We start from the raw sequence: 27,594 nt of genomic DNA, 5'->3' as shown, positions 1-27,594 counted from the left end.
CACAATGAAAATGATTATTGTAGGGGATTGAAAAAGAATATTATTTTGGCTCAGTTGTTTGGAATAGATTTATATCTTAAACCTGTGGAATAAGTTAGAATGAGAATCTTGGCATTATACTCTTAGAACATGCAGTAGTGATTTGGCAAGGGAATTCTAAAGAAAGGATAGTTATGTTTAGAAAATAAATGAGAAACCATTGGACCATGCTTGATTTATAATGAGTTTATTGAAGCACAGATGGGTCTTAAAACTTTGGGGAATGTTGAGGAAACTAAAATGACTCAGGTCTACTAGGGAATCCTCTGCCCTTTCCAGGAGAGGATGATAGCCGTGATTATATCTCCCACTGCCAGAATCTTAAAAAATTGGGAATATAACTAGAAACAACCAAAGAGGAATTGAGGTCACTTTCAGGAATAGATGAATGGAGATGAAAGTTTTCTCCTATGCTAAAGTTAGTTTTGAATATTTGAAGGAAGTGACTTTTTTAGTTGACTCCCATTTTTAATTAAATTTCTGCTTTTATTCTTACCTTTGGAGATGGAATACCAAATTTTAAGACTCCTCCCCCCCTTGTAATTTTTCCAAAGTTAACATTAAATCTTTGCATTCATATTTGAGGTCAAGAACATTGTAGAGTAATTGCTTCAGTTGACACAAGGTTTATCTTAGGAGATTCGTGAAGTTATTTTATTTTTTGGCTAATTGAACCCTTTTCATCCTCCTGTGTTGCAGTTCGGCAAGAACAGGAATTAAGAAATGGAGGAGCAATAGATAAGAAACTAACTACCCTTGCAGATCTATTCCGGCCACCCATTGACTTGATGCATAAAGGCAGCTTTGAAACAGTAGGTTCCTGGGGATTCTGAGCCTTAACTATGAATCTTTTTGCGTTTTCAATGCTGTGTTTTTCTTTCAAAGAAAAAAAAAACCCTGTCAGCTATCAGCATATTAGGAATTGGCATTGTAAGTATTAACATATGATACATACCTAAAGGTCACATTATTTATGTTTCAACCAGCAGTATGTAAGATTGGTTGTTAGATGAAACCCTTTTATTCACCTTGTGTGGAGTCATTTTAGAATCTGTGCCAGTTCCATAGATTTAAAAAAAAAAAGTAGTTTTTTTGTTTGTTTATATGTCTTTGATCATCACAACAGTGTGTGTTCTTTGGCCATTTGTGAATTGTTATTTTGCAGGGATCTTTTGCCCATCTTTTGGTGAACCTTGTATGCTTTAAAAGAATAGATCTTTAATTGCAGAATACAATTTCCCTCTGGTTCTTGGTTTTATCTTAGCTATAGCCAAAGAAAATCTTTCTAGAGCAGGTTTTTTTGATTTTCTGCTAGATTATAAGCTTAATGAGGGCAGGGGGAATGTGTTTATTTGCATTTTGGTAATCCTTGGGACCCATACTCTAGCATTTTAATAGGAACACTTTGTTAAATGAATGAGTTTAGTTAGGATTTAAATATTCTGTTGAGATGTTCACACAGCTTGCTTTTTTGTTGACTAGCATGCTAATGGTCTTTTGAATCAGAATATCCTTTCCACAGATTTAAATCACTTAAATTTCAGACAAGTCTTATCTGTTAGGCCAAAGAATAACTGTAAAAATGATGTATACCAGTGATATATTTAAAAAGGAATTATAATTATGTTAAAAAACACTTGTCCTTTGACATACTCTTAGATTAGTCTAAATGAAGTATTTAGGATAAGAAACTTCACTGTAAGCTTATTCTTCAGTTTAAATTTCTGAATTGTAAAACCTTGAAGTGTTTGGCTGCATATAACAGAATACTCAAATGATGGAGATTTGACCAAACAAGAGTTTATTTTTCTCATGTAATACATCTGGAATTGTGGGAGTAGTTGATGTGCATTCATCAACTCAAAGGTGTCAGATCAGATGTGTTAGTGCTCTTTATCTTTCCCTCATGGCTTTAACATGGCAGCTACGGTTCCAGGCAATTATGTCTGCCTAACCTTTCTAGGGTCCTGGTGATAACACAACAACGGAGAGACAATAGCAGCAATATGAAACAAAATAGATTTGATTTTGTTTTGACGCTTTGCATTTTCATTAGCTTCTGAGTTGCTCTAGGGCTTAATGCAATAACTCAGCTTGATTTAAGGTGGCCTCACAGTTACTCTACTGCTTATTCTTTGAGGGAAAATTTAAGTGTCTTTTTACATTGTCCTCTGAAGCTTGATTCATTTTGTTAAGTTATTTCACCTTTTTTTCTTTGTATTTCATGACCTGTGTTGTTTGTACAATCTATTCAATTTTTCCTCTGATAATACTAAACTTTACCATCTGTAAGTCTTTAAATGATGTAAACACTCCCAGATAAAGCAGTCATTTCATTGTGATTAAAGCTCTATCCATTAGTTTTACAAAAATTAGGGTACTAATATGCAAAATAAGTTTAGAGAGGTAAATATTAAAAATTAGAGTAGCACCTTCTGGCTGCTCAGTCAGGGGCCCATAGGTTTGGTTACCATATTTGATGTAACGAAAACTGAACCACAAAGAAATGTAGATGTCCTTATATAGATAGTGGTGAGGGTGGTGAACACATAAATATGTGACTGTACAGGGAACAATCGATTGTTTACTTAGGATGGACTGTAATGGAGAGTGAACAAAACCATCTTAAAAAAAAAAAAAAAATGGGTTGATGACGAAACCTTGAGGGCAATATTCTGAGTGAAATAAGCCAGACACATAAGGAAAAATATTGCGAGGTCTCACTGATAGGAACTAGTTGTAATATGTAAACTCATACACATGAAATATAAGTTACCAGAATATAGAATGAGGCTAAGGAATGGGGAGCAGTTGCTTAGTATGAGCAGAATGTTCAACTAGGTTGAATTTAAATGTTTGGAAATGAACAGAGGTGACAGTAGCATGTTGTGAAAATAACTAACAGTGCCGAATGGTGCATGAATGTGGTGGAAAGGGGAAGCTCAGAGTCATATATGCCACCAGAAGGAAAGTTGGAGGTTAAAAGATGGGAATGTATAAAACAGTGAACCTTGTGATAGGCAATGTCCGAGATTAAGTGTACAAATATTAGAAATCTCTTTCATGAACCAGAGCAAATTTATGATACTGCAACTAGAAGTTAATAATTGAGGGGCATATAGGAAAAATATATATACCTATTGTAAACTATATACTACAGTTAGTAGTATTTTAACATTCTTTCATAAACAGTAAGAAATGTATATATACCAATACTATGAGTCAACAATGGAGGGGGGATAGTTAGGGATATGGGAGGATTTGAGTTTTCTTTTCTTTCTTTTTTTTTTTTTTTTTTTTGGTCTTTATTTCTTTTCTGGAGTAATGAAAATATTCTAAAAATCAAAAAAAAATAATTGTGATGCATGCACAGCTATGTGATGGTACTGGGGCAGTTGGTTGTACACTTTGGATAATTGTATGGTATGTGAACAATCACACACACAAAAAAAGTAAATGAGGGGAGGAGGGATATGGGATGTTTTGAGTGTTCTCTTTTATTTTTATTCTTTTTTTCATTTTATTTTTTCGAGTAATGAACATGTTCAAAAATTGTGGTGTTGAATGCACAACTATATGATGAAACTGTGAACAGTTGTACACTTTGGATGATTGTATGGTATGTGAATATTTTTCAGTAAACTTAACATTTAAAAAAAAAACTGAGCCACAATTATACAGGTTTAGAAACTAGATTTTCTTAGTGTATCTAGAAATGGTCATGTTCATGGGGACTGGTTCATGCTAACCAAATTAGAGACTAGTTAATACACTTGTTCATTCAAAAAATACTTTTTGAGTGCTTCATATTGCAAGGCCTTGTTCCAGGCAGTGGGGTAAAGATTTGACTGCATGTGAGACCAGAAACGAATGAACAGTGGCTTAAACAAAGTAGAAGTAGAGTGAGTAGAACACTTAGAATAAATAGTCTAGGCGAGGATATATTTCTTGGGTTTTCTTCTTTCCTCACTAGCGTATAAGCTCTGTGAACACAAGGTCTTTGATTTATTTGCTGTTGTGTATGCATAATATCTAGAACAGTTTCTGGCACCCAGTTGGCCCTCATTTAATCTTTGTTAAGTGACTGGCATAGACTGGAGTACACTGTAAAGAAAAATCAGTGCAAGTACCACAATATTCCTTATTTTCCCACATAAGAAGTGCATGTTTGCTGGGGGGCAAGATGGAAGACTGGTGAGCTGTATGTTTTAGTTACTCCTCCAGGAAAGTAGGTAGAAAGCCAGGAACTGCGTGGACTGGACACCACAGAGCAATCTGTCTTTGGGCATACTTCATACAACACTCATGAAAATGTCGAACTGCTGAGATCAGCGAAATCTGTAAGTTTTTGCGGCCAGGGGACCCGCGCCCCTCCCTGCCAGGCTCAGTCCGGTGGGAGGAGGGGCTGTCAGCTCCGGGAAGGAGAAGGGAGAACTGCAGTGGCTGCTCTTATCGGAAACTCATTCTACTGATCCAGACTCCAACCATAGATAGACAGAGACCAGACACCAGAGAATCTGTGAGCAGCCAGCCCAGCAGAGAGGAGACAGGCATAGAAAAAAAAAAACAACACGAAAAACTCCAAAATAAAAGCAGAGGATTTTTAGAGTTCTGGTGAACACAGAAAGGGGAAGGGCGGAGCTCAGGCCCTAAGGCGCATATGCAAATCCCGAAGAAAAGCCTATCTCTCTGCCCTGTGGACCTTTCCTTAATGGCCCTGGTAGCTTTCTCTCTTAGCATTTCAATAACCCATTAGATCTCTGAGGAGGACCCTTTTTTTTTTTTTTAATCCTTTTTTCTTTTTCTAAAACAATTACTCTAAGAAGCCCAATACAGAAAGCTTCAAAGACTTTCAATTTGGGCACGTCAAGTCAAGAGCAGAACTAAGAGAGCTCTGAGACAAAAGGCAATACTTCAGTGGCTGAGAAAATTCACTAAACACCACAACTTCCCAAGAAAATGGGGGTGTCCGCTCACAGCCACCATCCTGGTGGACAGGAAACACTCCTGCCCATCGCAAGCCCCATAGCCCAGAGCTGCCCCAGACAACCCAGTGTGACGGAAGGGCTTCAAATAACAGGCACACACCACAAAACTGGGCGTGGACATTAGCCTTCCCTGCAACCTCAGCTGATTGTCCCAGAGTTGGGAAGGTGGAGCAGTGTGAATTAACAAAGCCCCATTCAGCCATCATTTGAGCAGACTGGGAGCCTCCCTACACAGCCCAGCAGCCCAGAACTGCCCTGAGGGGACGGCACTCACCTGTGACATAGCACAGGCATCCCTCAACAGAGGACCCGGGGTGCACAGCCTGGAAGAGGGGCCCACTTGCAAGTCTCAGGAGCCATACACCAATACCAAGGACTTGTGGGTCAGTGGCAGAGACAAACTGTGGCAGGACTGAACTGAAGGATTAGACTATTGCAGCAGCTTTAAAACTCTAGGATCACCAGGGAGATTTGATTGTTACGGCCACCCCCCCTCCCCGACTGCCCAGAAACACGCCCCACATACAGGGCAGGCAACACCAACTACACACGCAAGCTTGGTACACCAATTGGGCCCCACAAGACTCACTCCCCCACTCACCAAAAAGGCTAAGCAGGGGAGAACTGGCTTGTGGAGAACAGGTGGCTCGTGGACGCCACCTGCTGGTTAGTTAGAGAAAGTGTACTCCACGAAGCTGTAGATCTGATAAATTAGAGATAAGGAGTTCAATAGGTCTACAAACCCTCAAAGAACCCTATCAAGTTCAGCAAATGCCACGAGGCCAAAAACAACAGAAAATTATAAAGCATATGAAAAAACCAGACGATATGGATAACCCAAGCCCAAGCACCCAAATCAAAAGACCAGAAGAGACACAGCACCTAGAGCAGCTACTCAAAGAACTAAAGATGAACAATGAGACCATAGTACGGGATATGAAGGAAATCAAGAAGACTCTGGAAGAGCATAAAGAAGACATTGCAAGACTAAATAAAAAAATGGATGATCTTATGGAAATCAAAGAAACTGTTGACCAAATTAAAAAGATTCTGGACACTCATAGTACAAGACTAGAGGAAGTTGAACAACGAATCAGTGACCTGGAAGATGACAGAATGGAAAATGAAAGCATAAAAGAAAGAATGGGGAAAAAAATTGAAAAAATCGAAATGGACCTCAGGGATATGATAGATACTATGAAACGTCCAAATATAAGACTCATTGGTGTCCCAGAAGGGGAAGAAAAGGGTAAAGGTCTAGGAAGAGTATTCAAAGAAATTGTTGGGGAAAACTTCCCAAATCTTCTAAACAACATAAATACACAAATCATAAATGCTCAGCAAACTCCAAATAGAATAAATCCAAATAAACCCACTCCAAGACATATACTGATCACACTGTCAAACACAGAAGAGAAGGAGCAAGTTCTGAAAGCAGCAAGAGAAAAGCAATTCACCACATACAAAGGAAACAGCATAAGACTAAGTAGTGACTACTCAGCAGCCACCATGGAGGCGAGAAGGCAGTGGCACGATATATTTAAAATTCTGAGTGAGAAAAATTTCCAGCCAAGAATACTTTATCCAGCAAAGCTCTCCTTCAAATTTGAGGGAGAGCTTAAATTTTTCACAGACAAACAAATGCTGAGAGAATTTGCTAACAAGAGACCTGCCCTACTGGAGATACTAAAGGGAGCCCTACAGACAGAGAAACAAAGACAGGACAGAGAGACTTGGAGAAAGGTTTAGTACTAAAGAGATTCGGTATGGGTACAATAAAGGATATTAATAGAGACAGGGGAAAAATATGGCAAACATAAACCAAAGGATAAGATGGCTGATTCAAGAAATGCCTTCACGGTTATAACGTTGAATGTAAATGGATTAAACTCCCCAATTAAAAGATATAGATTCGCAGAATGGATCAAAAAAAATGAACCATCAATATGTTGCATACAAGAGACTCATCTTAGACACAGGGACACAAAGAAACTGAAAGTGAAAGGATGGAAAAAAATATTTCATGCAAGCTACAGCCAAAAGAAAGCAGGTGTAGCAATATTAATCTCAGATAAAATAGACTTCAAATGCAGGGATGTTTTGAGAGACAAAGAAGGCCACTACATACTAATAAAAGGGGCAATTCAGCAAGAAGAAATAACAATCGTAAATGTCTATGCACCCAACCAAGGTGCCACAAAATACATGAGAGAAACACTGGCAAAACTAAAGGAAGCAATTGATGTTTCCACAATAATTGTGAGAGACTTCAACACATCACTCTCTCCTATAGATAGATCAACCAGACAGAAGACCAATAAGGAAATTGAAAACCTAAACAATCTGATAAATGAATTAGATTTAACAGACATATACAGGACATTACATCCCAAATCACCAGGATACACGTACTTTTCTAGTGCTCACGGAACTTTCTCCAGAATAGATCATATGCTGGGACATAAAACAAGCCTCAATAAATTTAAAAAGATTGAAATTATTCAAAGCACATTCTCTGACCACAATGGAATACAATTAGAAGTCAATAACCATCAGAGACTTAGAAAATTCACAAATACCTGGAGGTGAAACAACACACTCCTAAACAATCAGTGGGTTAAAGAAGAAATAGCAAGAGAAATTGCTAAATATATAGAGACGAACGAAAATGAGAACACAACATACCAAAACCTATGGGATGCAGCAAAAGCAGTGCTAAGGGGGAAATTTATAGCACTAAACGCATATATTAAAAAGGAAGAAAGAGCCAAAATCAAAGAACTAATGGATCAACTGAAGAAGCTAGAAAATGAACAGCAAACCAATCCTAAACCAAGTAGAAGAAAAGAAATAACAAGGATTAAAGCAGAAATAAATGACATAGAGAACAAAAAAACAAGAGAGAGGATAAATATCACCAAAAGTTGGTTCTTTGAGAAGATCAACAAGATTGACAAGCCCCTAGCTAGACTGACAAAATCAAAAAGAGAGAAGACCCATATAAACAAAATAATGAATGAAAAAGGTGACATAACTGCAGATCCTGAAGAAATTAAAAAAATTATAAGAGGATATTATGAACAACTGTATGGCAATAAACTGGACAATGTAGAAGTAATGGACAATTTCCTGGAAACATATGAACAACCTAGACTGACCAGAGAAGAAATAGAAGAACTCAGCCAACCCATCACAAGCAAAGAGATCCAATCAGTCATCAAAAATCTTCCCACAAATAAATGCCCAGGGCCAGATGGCTTCACAGGGGAATTCTACCAAACTTTCCAGAAAGAACTGACACCAATCTTACTCAAAGTCTTTCAAAACATTGAAGAAAATGGAACACTACCTAACTCATTTTATGAAGCTAACATCAATCTAATACCAAAACCAGGCAAAGATGCTACAAAAAAGGGAAACTACCGGCCAATCTCCCTAATGAATATAGATGCAAAAATCCTCAACAAAATACTTGCAAATCGAATCCAAAGACACATGAAAAAAATCATACACCATGACCAAGTGGGGTTCATTCCAGGCATGCAAGGATGGTTCAACATAAGAAAAACAATCAATGTATTACAACACATTAAAAACTCGAAAGGGAAAAATCAATTGATCATCTCAATAGATGCTGAAAAAGCATTTGACAAAATCCAACATCCGTTTTTGATAAAAACACTTCAAAAGGTAGGAATTGAAGGAAACTTCCTCAACATGATAAAGAGCATATATGAAAAACCCACAGCCAGCATAGTACTCAATGGTGAGAGACTGAAAGCCTTCCCTCTAAGATCAGGAACAAGACAAGGATGCCCGCTGTCACCACTGTTATTCAACATTGTGTTGGAAGTGCTAGCCAGGGCAATCCGGCAAGACAAAGAAATAAAAGGCATCCAAATTGGAAAAGAAGAAGTAAAACTGTCATTGTTTGCAGACGATATGATCTTATATTTAGAAAACCCTGAGAAATCAACGATACACCTAGTAGAGCTAATAAACAAATTTAGCAAAGTAGCGGGATACAAGATTAATGCACATAAGTCAGTAATGTTTCTATATGCTAGAAATGAACAAACTGAAGAGACACTCAAGAAAAAGATACCATTTTCAATAGCAACTAAAAAAGTCAAGTACCTAGGAATAAACTTAACCAAAGATGTAAAAGACCTATACAAAGAAAACTACATAACTCTACTAAAAGAAATAGAAGGGGACCTTAAAAGATGGAAAAATATTCCATGTTCATGGATAGGAAGGCTAAATGTCATTAAGATGTCAATTCTACCCAAACGCATCTACAGATTCAATGCAATCCCAATCAAAATTCCAACAACCTACTTTGCAGACTAGGAAAAGCTAGTTATCAAATTTATTTGGAAAGGGAAGATGCCTCGAATTGCTAAAGACACTCTAAAAAAGAAAAACGAAGTGGGAGGACTTACACTCCCTGACTTTGAAGCTTATTATAAAGCCACAGTTGCCAAAACAGCATGGTACTGGCACAAAGGTAGACATATAGATCAATGGAATTGAATTGAGAATTCAGAGATAGACCCTCAGATCTATGGCCGACTGATCTTTGATAAGGCCCCCAAAGTCACTGAACTGAGCCATAATGGTCTTTTCAACAAATGGGGCTGGGAGAGTTGGATATCCATATCCAAGAGAATGAAAGAGGACCCCTACCTCACACCCTACACAAAAATTAACTCAAAATGGACCAAAGATCTCAATATAAAAGAAAGTACCATAAAACTCCTAGAAGATAATGTAGGAAAACATCTTCAAGACCTTGTATTAGGCGGCCACTTCCTAGACTTTACACCCAAAGCACAAGCAACAAAAGAGAAAATAGATAAATGGGAACTCCTCAAGCTTCGAAGTTTCTGCACCTCAAAGGAATTTCTCAAAAAGGTAAAGAGGCAGCCAACTCAATGGGAAAAAATTTTTGGAAACCATGTATCTGACAAAAGACTGATATCTTGCATATACAAAGAAATCCTACAACTTAATGACAATAGTACAGACAGCCCAATTATAAAATGGGCAAAAGATATGAAAAGACAATTCTCTGAAGAGGAAATACAAATGGCCAAGAAACACATGAAAAAATGTTCAGCTTCACTAGCTATTAGAGAGATGCAAATTAAGACCACAATGAGATACCATCTAACACCGGTTAGAATGGCTGCCATTAAACAAACAGGAAACTACAAATGCTGGAGGGGATGTGGAGAAATTGGAACTCTTATTCACTGTTGGTGGGACTGTATAATGGTTCAGCCACTCTGGAAGTCAGTGTGGCAGTTCCTTAGAAAACTAGATATAGAGGTACCATTCGATCCGGCGATTGCACTTCTCGGTATATACCCGGAAGATCGGAAAGCAGTGACACGAACAGATATCAGCACGCCAATGTTCATAGCAGCATTATTCACAATTGCCAAGAGATGGAAACAACCCAAATGTCCTTCAATGGATGAGTGGATAAATAAAATGTGGTATATACACACGATGGAATACTGCGCGTCAGTAAGAAGGAACGATCTCGTGAAACATATGACAACATGGATGAACCTTGAAGACATAATGCTGAGTGAAATAAGCCAGGCACAAAAAGAGAAATATTATATGCTACCACTAATGTGAACTTTGAAAAATGTAAAACAAATGGTTTATAATGTAGAATGTAGGGGAACTAGCAGTAGAGAGTAATTAAGGAAGGGGGAGCAATAATCCAAGAAGAACAGATAAGCTTTTTAATGTTCTGGGGATGCCCAGAAATGACTATGGTCTGTTAATTTCTGATGGATATAGTAGGAACAAGTTCACGGAAATGTTGCTATATTATGTAACTTTCTTGGGGTAAAGTAGGAACATGTTGGAAGTTAAGCAGTTATCTTAGGTTAGTTGTCTTTTTCTTACTCCCTTGTTATGGTCTCTTTGAAATGTTCTTTTATTGTATGTTTGTTTTCTTTTTAACTTTTTTTTTCATACAGTTGATTTAAAAAAGAAGGGAAAGTTAAAAAAAAAAAAAAAAAGAAAGAAAGAAAAACAAGGAAAAAAAAATGATGTAGTGCCCCCTTGAGGAGCCTGTGGAGAATGCAGGGGTATTGGCCTACCCCACCTCGATGGTTGCTAACATGATCACAGACATAGGGGACTGGTGGTTTGATGGGTTGAGCCCTCTACCATAAGTTTTACCCTTGGGAAGACGGTTGCTGCAAAGGAGAGGCTAGGCCTCCCTATTTTTGTGCCTAAGAGTCTCCTCCTGAATGCCTCTTTGTTCCTCAGATGTGGCCCTCTCTCTCTGGCTAAGCCAACTTGAAAGGTGAAATCACTGCCCTCCCCCCTACGTGGGATCAGACACCCAGGGGAGTGAATCTCCCTGGCAACGTGGAATATGACTCCCGGGGAGGAATGTAGACCCGGCATCGTGGGACGGAGAACATCTTCTTGACCAAAAGGGGGATGTGAAAGGAAATGAAATAAGCTTCAGTGGCAGAGAGATTCCAAAACGAGCCGAGAGCTCACTCTGGTGGGCAGTCTTACGCACACTTTAGACAACCCTTTTTAGGTTCTAAAGAATTGGGGTAGCTGGTGGTGGATACCTGAAACTATCAAACTACAACCCAGAACCCATGAATCTCGAAGACAGATGTATAAAAATGTAGCTTATGAGGGGTGACAATGGGATTGGGAAAGCCATAAGGACCACTCTCCACTTTGTCTAGTTTATGGATGGATGAGTAGAAAAATAGGGGAAGGAAACAAACAGACAAAGGTACCCAGTGTTCTTTTTTACTTCAATTGCTCTTTTTCACTGTAATTATTATTCTTGTTATTTTTGTGTGTGTGCTAATGAAGGTGTCAGGGATTGATTTAGGTGGTGAATGTACAACTATGTAATGGTACTGTAAACAATCGAAAGTACGATTTGTTTTGTATGACTGCGTGGTATGTGAATATATCTCAATAAAATGATTAAAAAAAAAAAAGAAGTGCATGTTTATTTTTTGACGTTGTCATTCAATTGCTCATGTTCCTAGTCCTAATGATAAAAATATTTTATTAATTTCAAAAGTAATTAATATTTGACCTGAAAATGTAAAGAGCCTGTTCAACAACAAAATAAATATATAAGATAAAGCTTTTCTAAATAAATATAGCTTACATTCAATTTTATTCCAATTAGACAAATTACCCAAAAAATTGAAACTGATAAGAAAAATATAAAGTAATAATTCCCCTTCCAAAAAAAGTACCATGCATATTTTAATATTTCCTTCTTGACTTTATATTTATGTTTTATTTGAAACATATTGTTCCTCTGCATTCTTATTTTTCTTCCTTTCCTGATCTGTATGGGACCTGCAGAGATGTTAGTCTCCCAGTGCTTCTTCCTTGTCACAGATAACGCTGTCATATACTTCTCTATTTGATATAGCCAAACTTGCCTTTGGGTATCCCTTTAATGGCTTTTGAATAGGGATCCAAACAACCTAATAGACTCCAAAGGAAAGGTTCCTCATTTGTCCTATGGTCCACTCTTAATCTCCAATCTTTGACTCACGTAATTGTTATACACAGAGAGTACTTGTGAGAGTCTTTTATATTCTCTCCCAGATGATGCTGCTTTGTCTGAAAGTTGTGTCTTCTTTGTGGCCTGCCTTCTGGCACAAATTTCTTAACAGTATCTTCAGTGTGGATGGCACCAATTTCCAAGTTTCTTTTGTTGGTATCAGGTTTTCCCACAGTGTAAGCTTATGAGGGCAGGGATGATTGTGCTTTGGTAAATGCTGTAACTCCAGCATTTATAACTGTACCTGAAACACAATAGGTACTCATGAATGAATGAATCTGAATTAATGAAAGAATGAATGTTGAGTCAGTCAATTTTTAAAAACAAAAGCAATGGACTCTTATTTTGTAACTCTGTACTTATATTCATTTTTAGTTTCATACAGTTGTTTCTTGTCAGTGTTGTAGTTGGGGCAGGCGTATATAAAATTACTTTGTTACAGGGATATGTACTGTCCAATCTGTCTCTCTGGAGTGTTGTGTTAATTTTTTTTTCTTGATTCTTAAATATTTTTTCTTCAGTTATAGCAGTTTATTCATTTGTCATCCATTTAATAAAATATCTATGCATGCTAAAAGGAAGGAAGTAAATGGAACACTGTTACTTCCTAAGAGCAAGGAATTATTAAATTTGTATGCTTTAAAATAAGCCTTTCAAAAGTTAAATGCAGGCGGAGCAAGATGGCGACATAGAGATGTGTGGAATTTAGTTAGTCCTCTAGAGCAATTAGTAAATAACCAGGAACAGCTAGTAAATAATCTGTAACAACTGTTGGGAGACATCCATGAATGGACACACATCATACACCAGCCTGGAATGGGTGGAGAGGCTGAGATTGTAGGCCAGAATCATAAGTAAAGCTCCAGAAACCTGGAGCTGAAGCCCCTCCCCACTCAGGCAGGGCAGGCTGAGCTGAAGTACTGCTGTGTGAAGAAAAGAAACAGGTTACAGGGAAAGTAACTCAACCAAGCTCCAGTTGCGGTTTTAATTAACACATTTGGACTACTGAATACAAGCTACAAGCACAGAGCAGGAAGGGAAGCAAATTCCTTCCAGCAGGGAGGAGGCAGGGCTGACAGGAAAAAAATTCATAAATAAATAAAAACAGAGACTTCAGAATACTGGAAGACGGCTGTGTCCCAAGAAAACTGAGGGACTGGGGACTGGCTCTGAAAAGGGGCTTCTGCTCTTTTCTTATTTTTTTCTTTCATTCTAAGCAGCCATTAGAGAAAGCCTCAGGCTTCTTCAGTTCCCTGCTGACCCAGACAAAGGTGGAGTTAACAGAGCCAGAAAGACAAAGGAGGAATTCAGATGGAGAAGGTAACTCCCTTGGAGGGTTATCTTCCCTAAGAAAAGGGGGGAGGGTGGTGGTGGGACCAGCTCAAGTGGCTGTTCTCCCTCAGAAAATTCAGATCCCAGAGCTTGGGGGAAAACAAACAAATAAACCGGAAACAACTTAAGCTTGTCTTCTGACATTCTCAGCCCCTCACCAGGTCAGGGTCCACTGAATTAAAGGGACTGCACCTCTTTACACTGTTGGGGAGCTGTGAGCTGACAAGAGCCACCTGCTAGGCTGAATAGGGAAAGCACAGAGTCTAGAGGCCTCACAGGAAAGTCTGTCAATCTTCTAGGACCCACCATCAGGGAAACCAAATACTGAATACACAGCCTCCTCCTGAGACCTGAGCCCGTCTGGTCTGGAAAAATCTGACAGGGGCATTCAAGGAAATCATATGCCCAGGGAAAAAAAAAATCGCACTAGGGAAAATGAAGATATAGCCCAGTCAAAGGAATAAACTTACCACTTCAGCTGAGATACAGGAATTGAAACAACTAATTATTAATCAAATAAATCTCCTAAATCAATTAAAAAATCAATTCAAAATCAGTTTAATGAGTTGAGGGAAGATAGGGCAAAAGAGATAAAGGATATAAAGAAGACATTGGGCGAACACAAGGAAGAAATTGGAAGTTTGAATAAACAATTAGCAGAACTTATGGGAATGAAAAGCACAATACAAGAGATAAAGGACACAATGGTAACATACAGCAGCAGATTTTAAGAGGCAGAAGAAAAGATTCATGAACTGGAGAACAGGACATCTGAAACCCTAGACACAAAAGAATAGATGGGGAAAAGAACGGAGAGATATGAGCAGCGTCTCAGGGAACTGAGTGACGACATGAAGTGCATCAATGTACATGTCATGGGTGTCCTGGAAGGAGAAGAGAAGGGAAAATGGGCAGAGGCAAGAATGGAGGAAATAGTCACTGAAAATTTCCCATCCCTTATAAAAGACATAAAATTACAGATCCAAGAAGCACAGTGAACTCTAAGTAGAATGGATCCGAATAGACTTATGCCAAGACACTTAATAATCAGATTATAAAATGTCAAAGACAGAGAGAATTCTGGAAGCAGCAGGAGAAAAGCGATCCATCACATACAAGGGAAGATCAATAAGACTATTTGCAGATTTCTCAGTAGAAACCATGGAGGCAAGAAGGCAGTGGTATGATATATTTAAGATACTGAAAGAAAAAAAACCACCAACCAAGAATTTTATATCTGGCAAAACTGTCCTTAGAGGTGAGAGTTTAAAATATTCTCAGACAGACAATGAGAGAGTTTGTGAACAAGATACCTGCTTTATAAGAAATACTAAAGGGAGCACTACAGGCAGATAGACAGGAGAGAGGTTTGGAAAAGAGGGTAGAAACAAAGACTATCAGAGTAAAAAGAAACAAAAAATAAAAATAAGATTACATATAAAATCTGAAAGACAAAATGGAAGACAGTAAACATTACACTGAGTGAAATTAGTCAGAAACAAAGGAACAATACTGTATGGTCTCACTAAGGTGAACTAACATTAATCAACGAACCTTGAAAATTAAAAATTGAGAACCCAGATTTGAGATAGAAAGAGGGTGGAGATCAGGCATCTGATGCTGAAGCAGTACAGAATTTCAACAGGATCGATTGTATAGATCCAGAAATAGCGCAGTATTGTGTGATGGTCCACCTGTCCTCTATCCTCCAATCCCATCCAAGTTCATTCTTGGCATTCAATTGTCATCTATTTAGACTGTCTTTTTTTTTTCTTTTTCAATTGTGGAAACATATATACAGCCTAAATCTTCCCATTCCACCCCCTCCCTAGCCTTCCATTAGTGGGAACAATCACATTTAGAATGTTGTAATGCTCTTTCCCACCATCCATTACTAGAAATTTCCCTTCACCTCAAATAGCAACCCTACACTCATTTCTTAACTCCCCCTTGCCCCTTCCCCCATTTCTCTTAACCCAAACTCTACTTTTCGTCTCTATGGCCATATTCTCTGATAATTTCTTTGTGTTTACTGTGGGGCTTAAAATTAACCTCTTAAATCCATACCAGTCTTGTTTTTCTTTGATACCACCTTCACTTCAATAGGACATATAAACTATGTTCCTATACTACTCTATTCCCCCACCTTTATGTAGTTGTCTAAAATTACATATTTTACATTGAGTTCAAAACCACTGATTTGTCTTTAGAGTTTGTGTATTTTATATCATGTAGGAAGTAAGTAGTGGAGTTACAGTTCAAAAATTATTGACTTCTAATTTGTATTCCATTGTGGTTGGAGAATGTGCTTTGAGTATATTCAATTTTTTTTTTTTTTTTTTTAATTTCTTGAGGCTTGTTTTATGTCCCAGCTTATGGTCCCTTCTGGAGAAAGATCTGTGATCACTAGAGAAAAATGAGTGTCCTGGTGATTTGGGATGTAAGGTTCTATATATGTCTGTTAAAATTCTCTATCTCTCTTTCTCCTTTCTTTGTTTCTCTGTTGGTAGGGCTCCCTTTAGACTCTGAAGTAGGGCAGGTCTTTTATTGGCAAACTCTCTCAGCATTTGTTTGTCTGTGAAAAATTTAAGCTCTCCCTCAGATTTGAAGGAGAGTTTTGCTGGATAAAGTATTCTTGGTTGGAAATTTTTCTTTCTCAGAGTTTTAAATATGTCATGCCACCGCCTTCTCGCCTCCATGGTGGCTGCTGAGTAGTCACAACTTAGTCTTATGTTGTTTCCTTTGTATGTGGTGAATTGCTTTTCTCTTGCTGCTTTCAGAACTTGCTCCTTCTCTTCAGTATTTGAGAGTCTGATCAGAATATGTCTTGGAGTGGGTTTATTTGGATTTATTCTGTTTGGAGTTCGCTGGGCGTTTATGCTTTGTGTATTTATATTGTGTATAAGGTTGGGGAAGTTTTCCCCCACAATTTCTTTGAATACTCTTTCTAGGCCTTTACCCTTCTCTTCCCCTTCTGGGACACCAATGAGTCTTAAGTTTGGGCGTTTTATTTTATCTATCGTATCCTTGAGATCCATTTTGATTTTTTCAATTTTTTTCTCCATTCTTTCTTTTGTTCTTTCATTTTCTGTTCTGTGGACTTTTAGGACACTTGAGATGTTTTTCAGCTTCCTCTAGTCTTGTATTGTGAATATCCAGAGTCTTTTTAATTTGGCCAATAGTTTCTTTTATTTCCATAAGATCTTCTATTTTTTTATTTATTCTTGCAATGTCTTCTTTATGCTCTTCTAGGGTCTTCTTTATGTCGCTTATATCCTGGGCCATGGTCTTCTTGATGTCCTTTAAATCCTTTGCCTTGTTTTCATTCCTCGATTGTAGTTCTTTGATTAATCGTGTGAGGTTACTGTGTCTCTTCTGATATCTTGATTTGTGTGTTTGGGGTTGGATTCTCCGTATTGTCTGGTTTTATCATATGCATTAAGATTTTCTGTTGTTTTTGGCCTCTTGGCATTTGCTTTGCTTGATAGGGTTCTTTCAAGTTGTAAAAAAAATACCTGTCTAATTTTTCAGAAACACAGTTTGGTGGCGTACACTTTCTCTAACCAGCAGATGGCGTCTGTGAGTCACCTATACTCCTCAAGTCAGTTCTCCACCTTGTTCCCGCGGTGTGTGGGGAAATGATTCTTGTGGGGTTCAGTTGGAGAACTCAGTTTGGGTGTGTTGCTGGAGCCATCTGCCCTGAATGTGGGGCATGTGTACGGGTGGCCAGGGAGGAAGGACAGCTTTAATATTCAAATCCCCTAGGTTCCCGGAGATTCAAGGCCACCGCAAGAGTCTAAGCCTTCATTTCGTTTCAGCCCCAGACCCTCTCTCTCTCTGTCCCACAAACCACCGGACTTGGCGTAGTGTCCCTGGGTTCTCCGAGTGGGTCCCCCCCGCCCCTCCGCGATCCTCCAGGACCTCTGCTGAGGGAATGCCGTGCTACGTCACCAGTGCACGCCATCCCTCAAGGGAAGCCCTGGGCCGCTGGGCCGTGCCGGCGTGCTTTCAGCCTGATGCAAAGATGGCTGAACGGGACATCTCAACCCCCCCTCCTTGCACAGTTCCTCCTTCCCAGCTCCGGGACAACAAGCGGGGCTCTGGGCTGTGGGTACGGCCCCGGGCAGGAGTTTATCTAGCCCTCAGGGGAGCCAGCGGCTAGCTGCGGGGTTTCTTTCTGCTTTTGGCTCTCCCCTCCATTCCCCTGGTCCCGAGGGTATCTGCAGCGGGCTATCTTCCAGGCCAGACACCGAGAGGCCGGCCCAGCCCCCTGTTGCTGTGTTTTACTGCGTGGTTTCCACTGTCGCAGCTGCAGCTGCTCCTGGGTTTTTCCCTTTTTTTTTTTAAAGAGCCAGTCTGCCTCCAAATGCCAAACCCTGGCTTCCCCAGACCACCGCGCGGCTGCAGGTCTTCCAGCCAGCTTACTCGTTTCAGAATGCAGACTCCCGGTTTCACCAAGTGTATGGCCCCTGTGGAACTAGCAGACCTCGTCCAGCTGGCATATCACTGTAACCGGTATTCTGGGTCACTTTCTGGTTTTTATCTAGTGTTTTTCACGGAGGTGTTTTTTTGCCCTGTCTCACCTAGCCACCATCTTAGTTTCTCCTCGCAATATGCTTTCTTTAATTGTAACAAGAACAATACACTAAGGCTAAATGCCTATTGGAGGGGAACATAAAGGAGGGGTATGGGGTTCTTGGCATTAGTGTTGTCTGACTTTTTTATGGTATTTTATTTTATTTTAACCTTTTGTGGCTTTTCAGTTGCCATTTTTTTTCTTTTTCTCTTTTGTCTTTATTTCTTTTCTTGGCTCTTTGTCTTTATTTTTGGCTGTATTTTATCTTATTTTTAGTTTTCCTCTTATCCTTTTTATTCTTTTGTTCAGTTCTTTCTCTGAGTAATGAATATATGTAAGTGCTAATTGTGGTGATGAATGTACAACTATATAATACTGTAAACAATTCATTGTACACTGTGAGTGATTGTATGGTATTTGAATATATCCTTATAAAATTGCAGGAAAAGATAAACAGAGGGATACAAGTGCTGGAGAGAACTTGGAGAGAGACATAGGTATTCACTGTTGGTGGGGAAGTAGAATGGTGTAGACTGTCTGGAAGACAGTGTGGTGGTTCCACAAGAAGCTAGCTATGTGGGTGTCACAAGGTCCTGCAACCCCACCATGGGTTATATGCTTGGAAGATCTGAGAGCAGAAACATGAATGGACATTTGCACACTGGTGTTTATGGTGGCAGTATTCATGATTTGCAATGGATGCAGGTTGTCTATGGTGAACTGTGGTGTATGCATGCAATAGAATATTCAGCGGCTACAAGAAGGAGTGACGCTGTGAGACCGCAACTAGGTGAATGGATCTTGAGTACAGCATTTTGAGTGAAGCAGACCAGAAACGGGAGGACAAACATTGTAATTCCTCACTAATGTGGACTAACGACAATGTGTAAATTCTGAGAACTGAATCTTAGGGCACACCTTATCCAGAGAATGCTTATTGTAATGGTCCCTAGATTGTAAGCTCTTAACAGCAGTCACATCTGTTCCTGAGTTGTAATAGGTATCTCTAAATCCTGAGATGCTGAGCTCCTTTTGTATAACCTGACTGATCTCTGGAACTTTGGGTATCTGTGTGACATCCAAGACTTGGAGCTAGAGCTTGGCAGCTATGAATGTCAATATTACTCCATAAGACAACTGTTGAGAGAGCTGAAAAAAGAGTTCAGACTACAATTAGAGATATGAATGAAGTGGATATGCTTAGGACTAAGGCAAATCAGGCCCAAGGGTAAAGGATGATACTGACTGGGTTTAAAACTACACTTTTGTGCCAGACCAAGGGAGGAGATATTTATTTGGTGCGGGATCTGTTTTCTATAGCATACTGGATAATTTAACCTGTATGATCAGTTTGTTTGAACACCATAGGTGTATGGAGCTGTGAAAGGGAAGTGTGACTTGATGAGTTTGTACAGGCTGGGGTGAAATCCCGATACATCCCAGAGTGATGTGAGCAGAGAGTAATAGTGTATTTGCTGGGTCCCCTGAGGAACTGGGGAGAAATGCAGAAATGTTGGACTTCCCCTCCTGGGTTTTTACGAATTTTACTGCAAACTTTGAGGACTGCCAATTTGATGGTCTGAGCCCTCAATCTGAGGGCTCTCCCTTGTGAGGCTAGTTGCTGCAAGGGAGAAGCTAAGCCTACTTATAATTGTGCTAGGAATCCCCCCCAGAGAGCCTCTTTGTTGCTCAGATGCAGCCCCCTCTCTCTCTAAGCCCACTTGTCAGGTGAATTCACTACCCTCCCCACTACATGGGATATAACAGCCAGGGGGGTAAATCCCCTTGGCAACGTAGGAAACTACTCCTGGGGATGAGTCTGGACCCAGCACTGTGAGAGGATCTTCTTGACCAAAGCGGGGAAGAGAGATGAAACGAAATAAGGTTCCAGTGGCTGAGAGATTTCAAATGGAGTCGAGAGGTGCCTCTGGAGGGTATTCTTATACACTATAAAGATATCACCTTTTAGTTTTTAGTGTGTTGGAATAGCTCGAGGGAAATAACTGAAGCTGTCAAACTGCAACCCAGTGACCTTGATTCTTGAAGACGGTTATATAACTTTGTACATTGTACAGTGTGACTGATTGTGAAAACTTTCTGGCTTGCACTCCCTTTATCCAGCATATGCACAGAGTGGGAAAATGGGGACAAATATTAGATGAAGAATAGGGTGGGATGGAGAGGATGGAAAGATCTAGGTGTTCTTTTTTCTTTTATTTTTATCTTGGAGTAAGGAAAAGTTTCAAAAATTGATTCTGGTGAACGCACACAAATGTATGATGGTGCTGTGAATAATCAGTTGTACACTGTGGATGACTTAGGGTGGGTGAATTTATCTCAGTAAAGCTGTATTGAAAAAGTTAATGAAAAATGAGGGGAGGAGAGAAAGGGGAGGTTTTGGAAACTTTATTTTAATTTTAATTTTAGTTTTTGGAGTAATGAAAATGTTCAAAGATTGTGGTGATGAAGCACAACTATGACGATACTGTAAACAATTGATTGCACACTTTGAATGGTTGTATATTACATGAATATATCTGAATTAAAAAAAATGTATTCCTTGAAATATTTTTAAAAAGTGAAATGCACTTCTTTATGTAACTTGGTTTTTCACTTGTGGAGTCAGTAAATGAATATTAGAAAATAATTTTCTCTGGGTGATTCATCAAAAGAAATAGGATAATGGTATCTGTAAGATTGTGTAAACTTTCTTAAAACAGAGGATAGTCTTAGTCTTATATTTTCCACCACCTCCAAAATGATTTGTGTTGTTTGTTACTAAACTGAGTTAATTGAGTATTAAGAGTTTTCTATGTTGAACTGATTTGTAAAAGACTATTGTTCTAGGATAAAGTTATTCAAAACTGTGGCTTTTGTCTCATCCCTATGCAAAGGTGTGAGGAAGTATTTCCTCATTTGCTTTTCTGTTATTCTTTTCCCAGTAAGCAATATTTCTTTGGCGTTTATGGTGGTGAGAAATTGGAGCAAAAAGTATACACTCATGATTGCTGTTGTACTATAAACTGGGGAGTCTTTTGGAGATCATTCTCAAACATCTTTTGATCCCATAATCCCGTTTTTAAAAATCTATTCCTAAGAGAACAACCCTAAGAGAAAAACTCCTCAGCAATGTTTACTGAAATGTTTAGGGTGATTCTATAAAAGAGCACATGCCTAATAATTGAGAAATAATTTGAAAAATGGGGTCACTTTGTATAGAGGCTCTTGAGTACCCATTACCACATGAATATGATATTTTAAAATGTGTATGGAAAATGATTTGGAAGAAAATAAAGCAACCCAAAGTAATATACACATTTTGGTTATATATCTATTTAAAAAGAGAGAAGATATGCATGTTGATAGGAAGTGGAAGAGACAATACTACAGAATTATGTGATTGGTTGACCTTAAGTTTGTGGAAACTTTTTCAGGTAAAGACATTAAAATTTCAGCCATTATAACAAATAACAGTGAATAAAAGAGAAAAGAGTTCATTTGAATTTGAGAAATGCTTTAAAAAGTCTAATTATATATGTATATATAAATTAAATATATGTGTAAATACCTAAAACTCCAGATGTTATACTTCAGAAAAAAGTTAGTATTTATATGAAAAGAGGACAGCTTCTGAATTCTGAAACATGTCGGTCACCAAGTAGAAATTGTTTCTAACAAATGTTATGAAACTTTATTCTTACAGGCCAAAGAGTGTGGCCAGATGCAGAATAAGTGGCTGATGATAAACATTCAAAATGTGCAAGACTTTGCATGCCAGTGCCTCAACCGTGATGTTTGGAGCAATGACGCTGTGAAGAATATTATCCGGGAACATTTCATTTTCTGGCAGGTGGGAGAGAGTTAACCCAAATTTTTGTAGTATTTTACTGGTTGTGTATGGGAGTTTGGGGAGGAATCAGGTTGGAAAATGGAAAAGAAAAACAAAACAGTTAAATATGATGTGTAAAACCACCCATAATGGCTGAAATAGAAAGGGCAAGTGAAAATTAGGGTAGTAATAAAATGCTCCCAAGGGAATGAGGGAGAAAAAGAACCAAGCTATGTATGATTCATGTCCAGAAGAGCTTAAACATCTTAATAGAGTATAGAACTGTACTGTTAAATAGAAATATAATATGTAATTTCAAGTTTTCTAGTAAATTTAGTAGTGATAGCAAAAAGTAAAAAGAAACAGGTGAAATGAATTTTACTAGTATATTTTGTTTAAATCAATATTTATTGATAGAAATTATATTTATGTAAAATATTTCCGAAACATAATTTCATCATGTGATTAATATAAAAATATTAGAGATGTTTTACTATTTTTTTGGTATTGTCTTTAAAATTTTACACTTGCAGCACGTTTCAATTCAGACTAACCAAGTTTCAAGTGCTTTAATAGCCACAGGTGGTTAGTGGCTTCCAAATTGGACAGTGCAGGTATAGAAGATCTTGGAGTAATGGGAAGAATATTTGGCTGAGACTTGGATTCTAGCTTATTTTGATACTGTTTATATTTCGTTTGGCATATCGCTTAGTCTTACTAACTCCAGTTTCCTTTTAAATTATCAAGCTAAGATAAGATGATCTTGTTCCAGTTTATTAAAAATTAATAGAAAACAGGAACTTCTGAGTGAACTTAATTTTTTCCCACTGCAAGATATGCTATTAAAGCCATTAATTTGCCTAGTCATGTTTACAGGCCCCAAATTCAATATGACTTTTTTCTGAATGGTAAAATTCCTTTGATTTTATTCAACACATATTGATTATCTTTTCTGTGCCTAGCACTCTTTTTTATGATCTTAATATAGTTTATTAAGTTGTATGTGTTTGAGAGTCAGGAATGATTTCTTAAGATGGGTCAGGGATTATTTCCTTGGGGAGCTATCATTTGAGCTGGGTTTGAAAGATGAATAGAAGTTTGCCAAGTGGATAAAAAAGGATCGACATTCATGGCAAAGAATCTAGTATATAAAGTTGGAGGCTCAAAATGAAATAGTCGCTTCAGGGCTGTGGAAGTGGTTAAATAGTTTCACTGTTGGAAGACAGGAGGGCCAGATCAATAAGAACCGTGTTGTTAACAACATTGGGTGGCTAGGGAAGTATTTTCGGTAAGAGAAAGAGTGATCAAATTTGGTTGGCAGTGTTGAGAATGGATTGTGAGTAGGTGAGATTGGTGAGAGAAATATTTAACAGAAGGAATTCATAGGACTGCCCAATTTATTTACTGTGTGGAGAAGGAAAGGGTGTATGTGGTGTTACCTCTAACTAAGATGGAAAATACAGGAGGAAGAGCAAGTTTAGGGAACAAGATGATGAACTTGGAAGTTATTCAGTACATCTCCGTGGAGCTACTGCTCTGAACTTAACAGAGCTCTGGACTGTAAATAGGCAATTAGGAATCGTGTGGTCTACAGTTGTGGTTTTAAAGATTGAGAGAGAAGAGAAAGCTGAAAACACTATCCGGGAGTATACCAGTATGGATAGTCAGGAAGGAGAACAAATAAAGGACTTTGAAAAAGAAGGGTTTGAATGGTAGAGGGAAAACCAGGAGTGCATAGTATCATGGAAGCCTGGACTACTTAAAGAAGAGGGAGAAATAATTGATAGTGTCAGCTCCATCAGAGAATTCAAGAAAAATTAAGATTTAAAAATAATGATGGAACTATTGGATAGAAGATTTAAAAATAACGATGGAACTATTGGATAGATAGATTTTGTGAGAGCAGTTTTGCTGGAATGATGGGGACAGAAGCCAAATTAGAGCGGTTTGATGAGGAAATGGTAGACATGGAGACACGAATACTTTCAGCTCTTTCAAGAGCTAGATTGAAATAGGAGAGTTAAAATTAAAGAAGTCATTAGAGGGGAACTCTTTTAAGGAAGGGAGTTGTTTGAGCTTGATTGTAGTCTAACGTGGGGTGGAGTGGCTAGCAGAGAAAGAGGCTGAAGGATAGATGAGCTGCTAGAATGCCTTGAAGGAAATAGGAATAGATGGAATCACTAGCATTAGGTGGACAGATACACTTGAACAGGAAGAGCAACACCTCTTCTGAACTGGCAAAGAGAAGGAATGGATTGTTTATGTTAAGTTTTCAGCAGGGGTAGGGGGGCAGGAGGTTGAGGAGACCTTCCTTTTCTCTTTAACATAGGAGTGAGATCTTAAAAATATACCAAAGGTATATTTGGTGAATTAATTGCTGTCTGTGTATGACAAGTATATAGTTGGCTGACTTTTTTTCAATATCAATGATTTAACAGGTTTATCATGACAGCGAAGAAGGTCAGAGATACATCCAGTTTTATAAGCTAGGAGATTTCCCCTATGTTTCTATCTTGGACCCACGAACAGGTAAGATTATATCAGCTTATAGGCTTTCACCTATGATTTATCTTTCAGTTACTTAAATAATTGATCTTTAATATTTGGCTGTATCTGATTTCAGAATTGTTATAATTTAGGTGAAGGGTACTTCTTCATGTACTTTGTAATTATTTAAACGTCTGTTGGAGTGTATACTTTGTAATTATTTAAACATCTATTGGAGTGTATATTTGGGGAATCTGTTTCTGGCCACTTTGGGAGATAGTGGTAGTTTATATTTGTGCATTTCTGTCATTTTAAAGAATAACTGGTATATTCATTTTTTTCATCATTTTATAAGGGATTCTCTTAGGTTTTTTACCATTAAAATATGAAGATTGTTCATGTACTAGTTACAGTTCCACTAGAGAAGCAGAGGGTAGAGCCAGTCTTATTAAAATTGAGTTTTATATAGATATTGCTTCATCTGAACTCTTTGCTAAATGGCAATAAGTGATAATCAGCAGATAAGGTAGCTGCTCTAAAATTATGGCTGGGAATCTCTTAGGTGGAATGTAATAGATGTATCCCCTAGATTATGAAGTCACTATGTAACTTAAGCTAGTGAGGAATGGAAATATGTGTTCACAGTAAATTTTAATTTGCCAAAAGAAATACTTCATGACATTGTCCAGTTGTCCAGAAAGAGTATTGATTTTTCTTTCCTTTTCTTTTCTTTTCTTTTCTTTCTTTTTTTTTTTTAATGGATCCTGTTTTATCTTTAGGCCAGAAGCTAGTAGAGTGGCATCAGTTAGATGTATCTTCTTTCTTGGACCAAGTGACAGGATTCCTGGGTGAACATGGGCAACTGGATGGACTTTCCAGCAGTCCCCCCAAAAAATGTGCCCGCTCAGTAAGTACACTAGGAAGTGGTGATCGACAGTTAAGCATAATTGTACTCAGGCATCTTGTGTAAAATGTTTGAGGTTTGAGGTTAAGATGGTAAAGATAATAATGTAAGTAGTGGACAGTTATCATTTGTGGTTATGCAACATTTTAGACACCCTCCCTATATTTTGATAATTTCCTACATAAGGGATCCCTCTTCCCAGTGAAATCTGGCACATGTTCCCAGACTTCCTTGCAGTTTAAGGGGCAGGCATGTGACCTAAAACTTAGATTTAGAAGCAATATGAATATATAACAGTAAGCTGGAGGCAAGCCTGGTGGCAGAGGCTTCTACTTTTTCAGAGGCAGCACTGGCAGAGCTTCTGGTATCCAGTTCCAAGCAACAGTGGAAATTGTGTTTTGCTAGAACAACTCTCATGGTGTAGTTGGGCATTATTACTAGTTACATAGCTTTAGGGTGTGGCTCTCTGGGACTCCCAGAGATTATTTAATCTACTTAATTTCTGTAACAAGCTATTACTAAACAGAGCTATTCAATGTTAAGATTAGATTACTGAAAGGAGCTGTTTGGGTTTGAGGGCAGTGAGGATAAAATTACTTTTAGAGGATATGACTTTGGCAGTCCATATCATGCAGTGATGAAACAGTTCCTTAGGTTATTACCTGTAATCATCTGGATTAAAATGCCTAGTTTTTATTTAAGGAAAGGTTTTGGGTACTTACCAAGGAGTGGTATAGAATTCTTTTTTAAGGCATAAAAATACTGAGCTTTTGTAATTGGCCTAAGAGATTTTCTTATCTTTTGCAGTCGTAGGTTAATAATAGTATCAAAAACTAAATACAGAGCCTGAGTCTGTGAGTTATTGAATTACAGTTTAAATTGAATTTGCAGGCTCACCATGTCTCTTAAAACAGTTAAAGTATACTTAGTGGGGAAGAGTGGAAACATATAATTGGGATGATTTCAGTGACTGCTACCTCATCCCCCACTTAATATTTTGTTCAACTGTATGCAAGAGAAATGCCAACAAATAACGGCTTAAACAAGGAAGGGGTGTCAAGAGTTGAGGAGTGCCAAGAGCTGAGCTGCCAGATGTCAAAGTAGTCAATAAAGACAAGCCTTTCATCAGTTACTTACTGCAATAATATAAGGAAGAGCTTAAATAGGAGAAAATGCCAGTTCCCCAAATGATCCATCTCCCCCAAGAGGAATAGAACTGGGTGGGAGTGCAGACATGGGGATCATCTCACTGCCAAGGGAATCCCGAAGAAAAGGTTCTTGTCATTTTAGCAACCTGAAGGCCTGGTGGAGGAAGAGGAAGAACATCCCCAACCTCCTCTTCAAGGAGGTTTCCAAATGAACCTGGGCTAAGATTGCAACTATGCTTAAGAACGTGGTTGACCAGAGGGACCTGAGTCTTTTGACTGCAACTCCTTTGTAGATACTGCAGTGCATTGACTGTGCACCAAGTTTGGTGTGGGGAGGGCAGCTTTCCCCCACAACACCTGCCTTTGTAATTGCCTTTAATTGGGACAGTGAGATTGCACATAAGATTTTATCTAGGAGCCAGACTCCTCAGGGGGTTTGGGGCAGGCAGCCTTCAAGTCCAGGGGCAGGCGGTTCTCAAGTCCAGAAGCAGGCAGTCTAGGCCATCAAGGAGCCAGGTCCTGCTCCCCCTTTCCCCCCTCCATCCTTAACATTGGCTTTTGTCCTCATGGTCATAATGAGATGTTGCATGCCAGGTATCATATCTACATTCCGAGTGTAAATGGGGATGAGGGGGATGGTACCTCTATTACAAAAGTAAATATTCCCAGATAGCTATAGTTGGAGTTCTGTTTAACTGGATACGTT

The 27,594-nt window shown here is 38.5% G+C and overlaps 1 protein-coding gene across 1 annotated transcript in view; it reads left to right on the top strand.

The window, feature by feature from the left end:
• UBXN7 (UBX domain protein 7) overlaps positions 1-27,594 on the top strand; it is a 76,976-nt gene that overhangs the window by 34,617 nt on the left and 14,765 nt on the right. Inside the window, exons 5-8 of the mRNA XM_037837619.1 lie at positions 739-851; positions 22,224-22,370; positions 24,788-24,878; positions 25,616-25,743. Of these exons, the coding sequence (XP_037693547.1) occupies positions 739-851; positions 22,224-22,370; positions 24,788-24,878; positions 25,616-25,743 (479 nt within the window). The remainder of the gene's footprint in view (positions 1-738; positions 852-22,223; positions 22,371-24,787; positions 24,879-25,615; positions 25,744-27,594) is intronic.

This window comes from Choloepus didactylus, chromosome 1 (assembly GCF_015220235.1).
Source record: "Choloepus didactylus isolate mChoDid1 chromosome 1, mChoDid1.pri, whole genome shotgun sequence".
Classification (NCBI taxonomy): domain Eukaryota; kingdom Metazoa; phylum Chordata; class Mammalia; order Pilosa; family Megalonychidae; genus Choloepus; species Choloepus didactylus.
The sequence above is the reverse complement of the archived record's forward strand: the minus strand, read 5'-3'. Positions and strand labels throughout refer to the sequence as shown.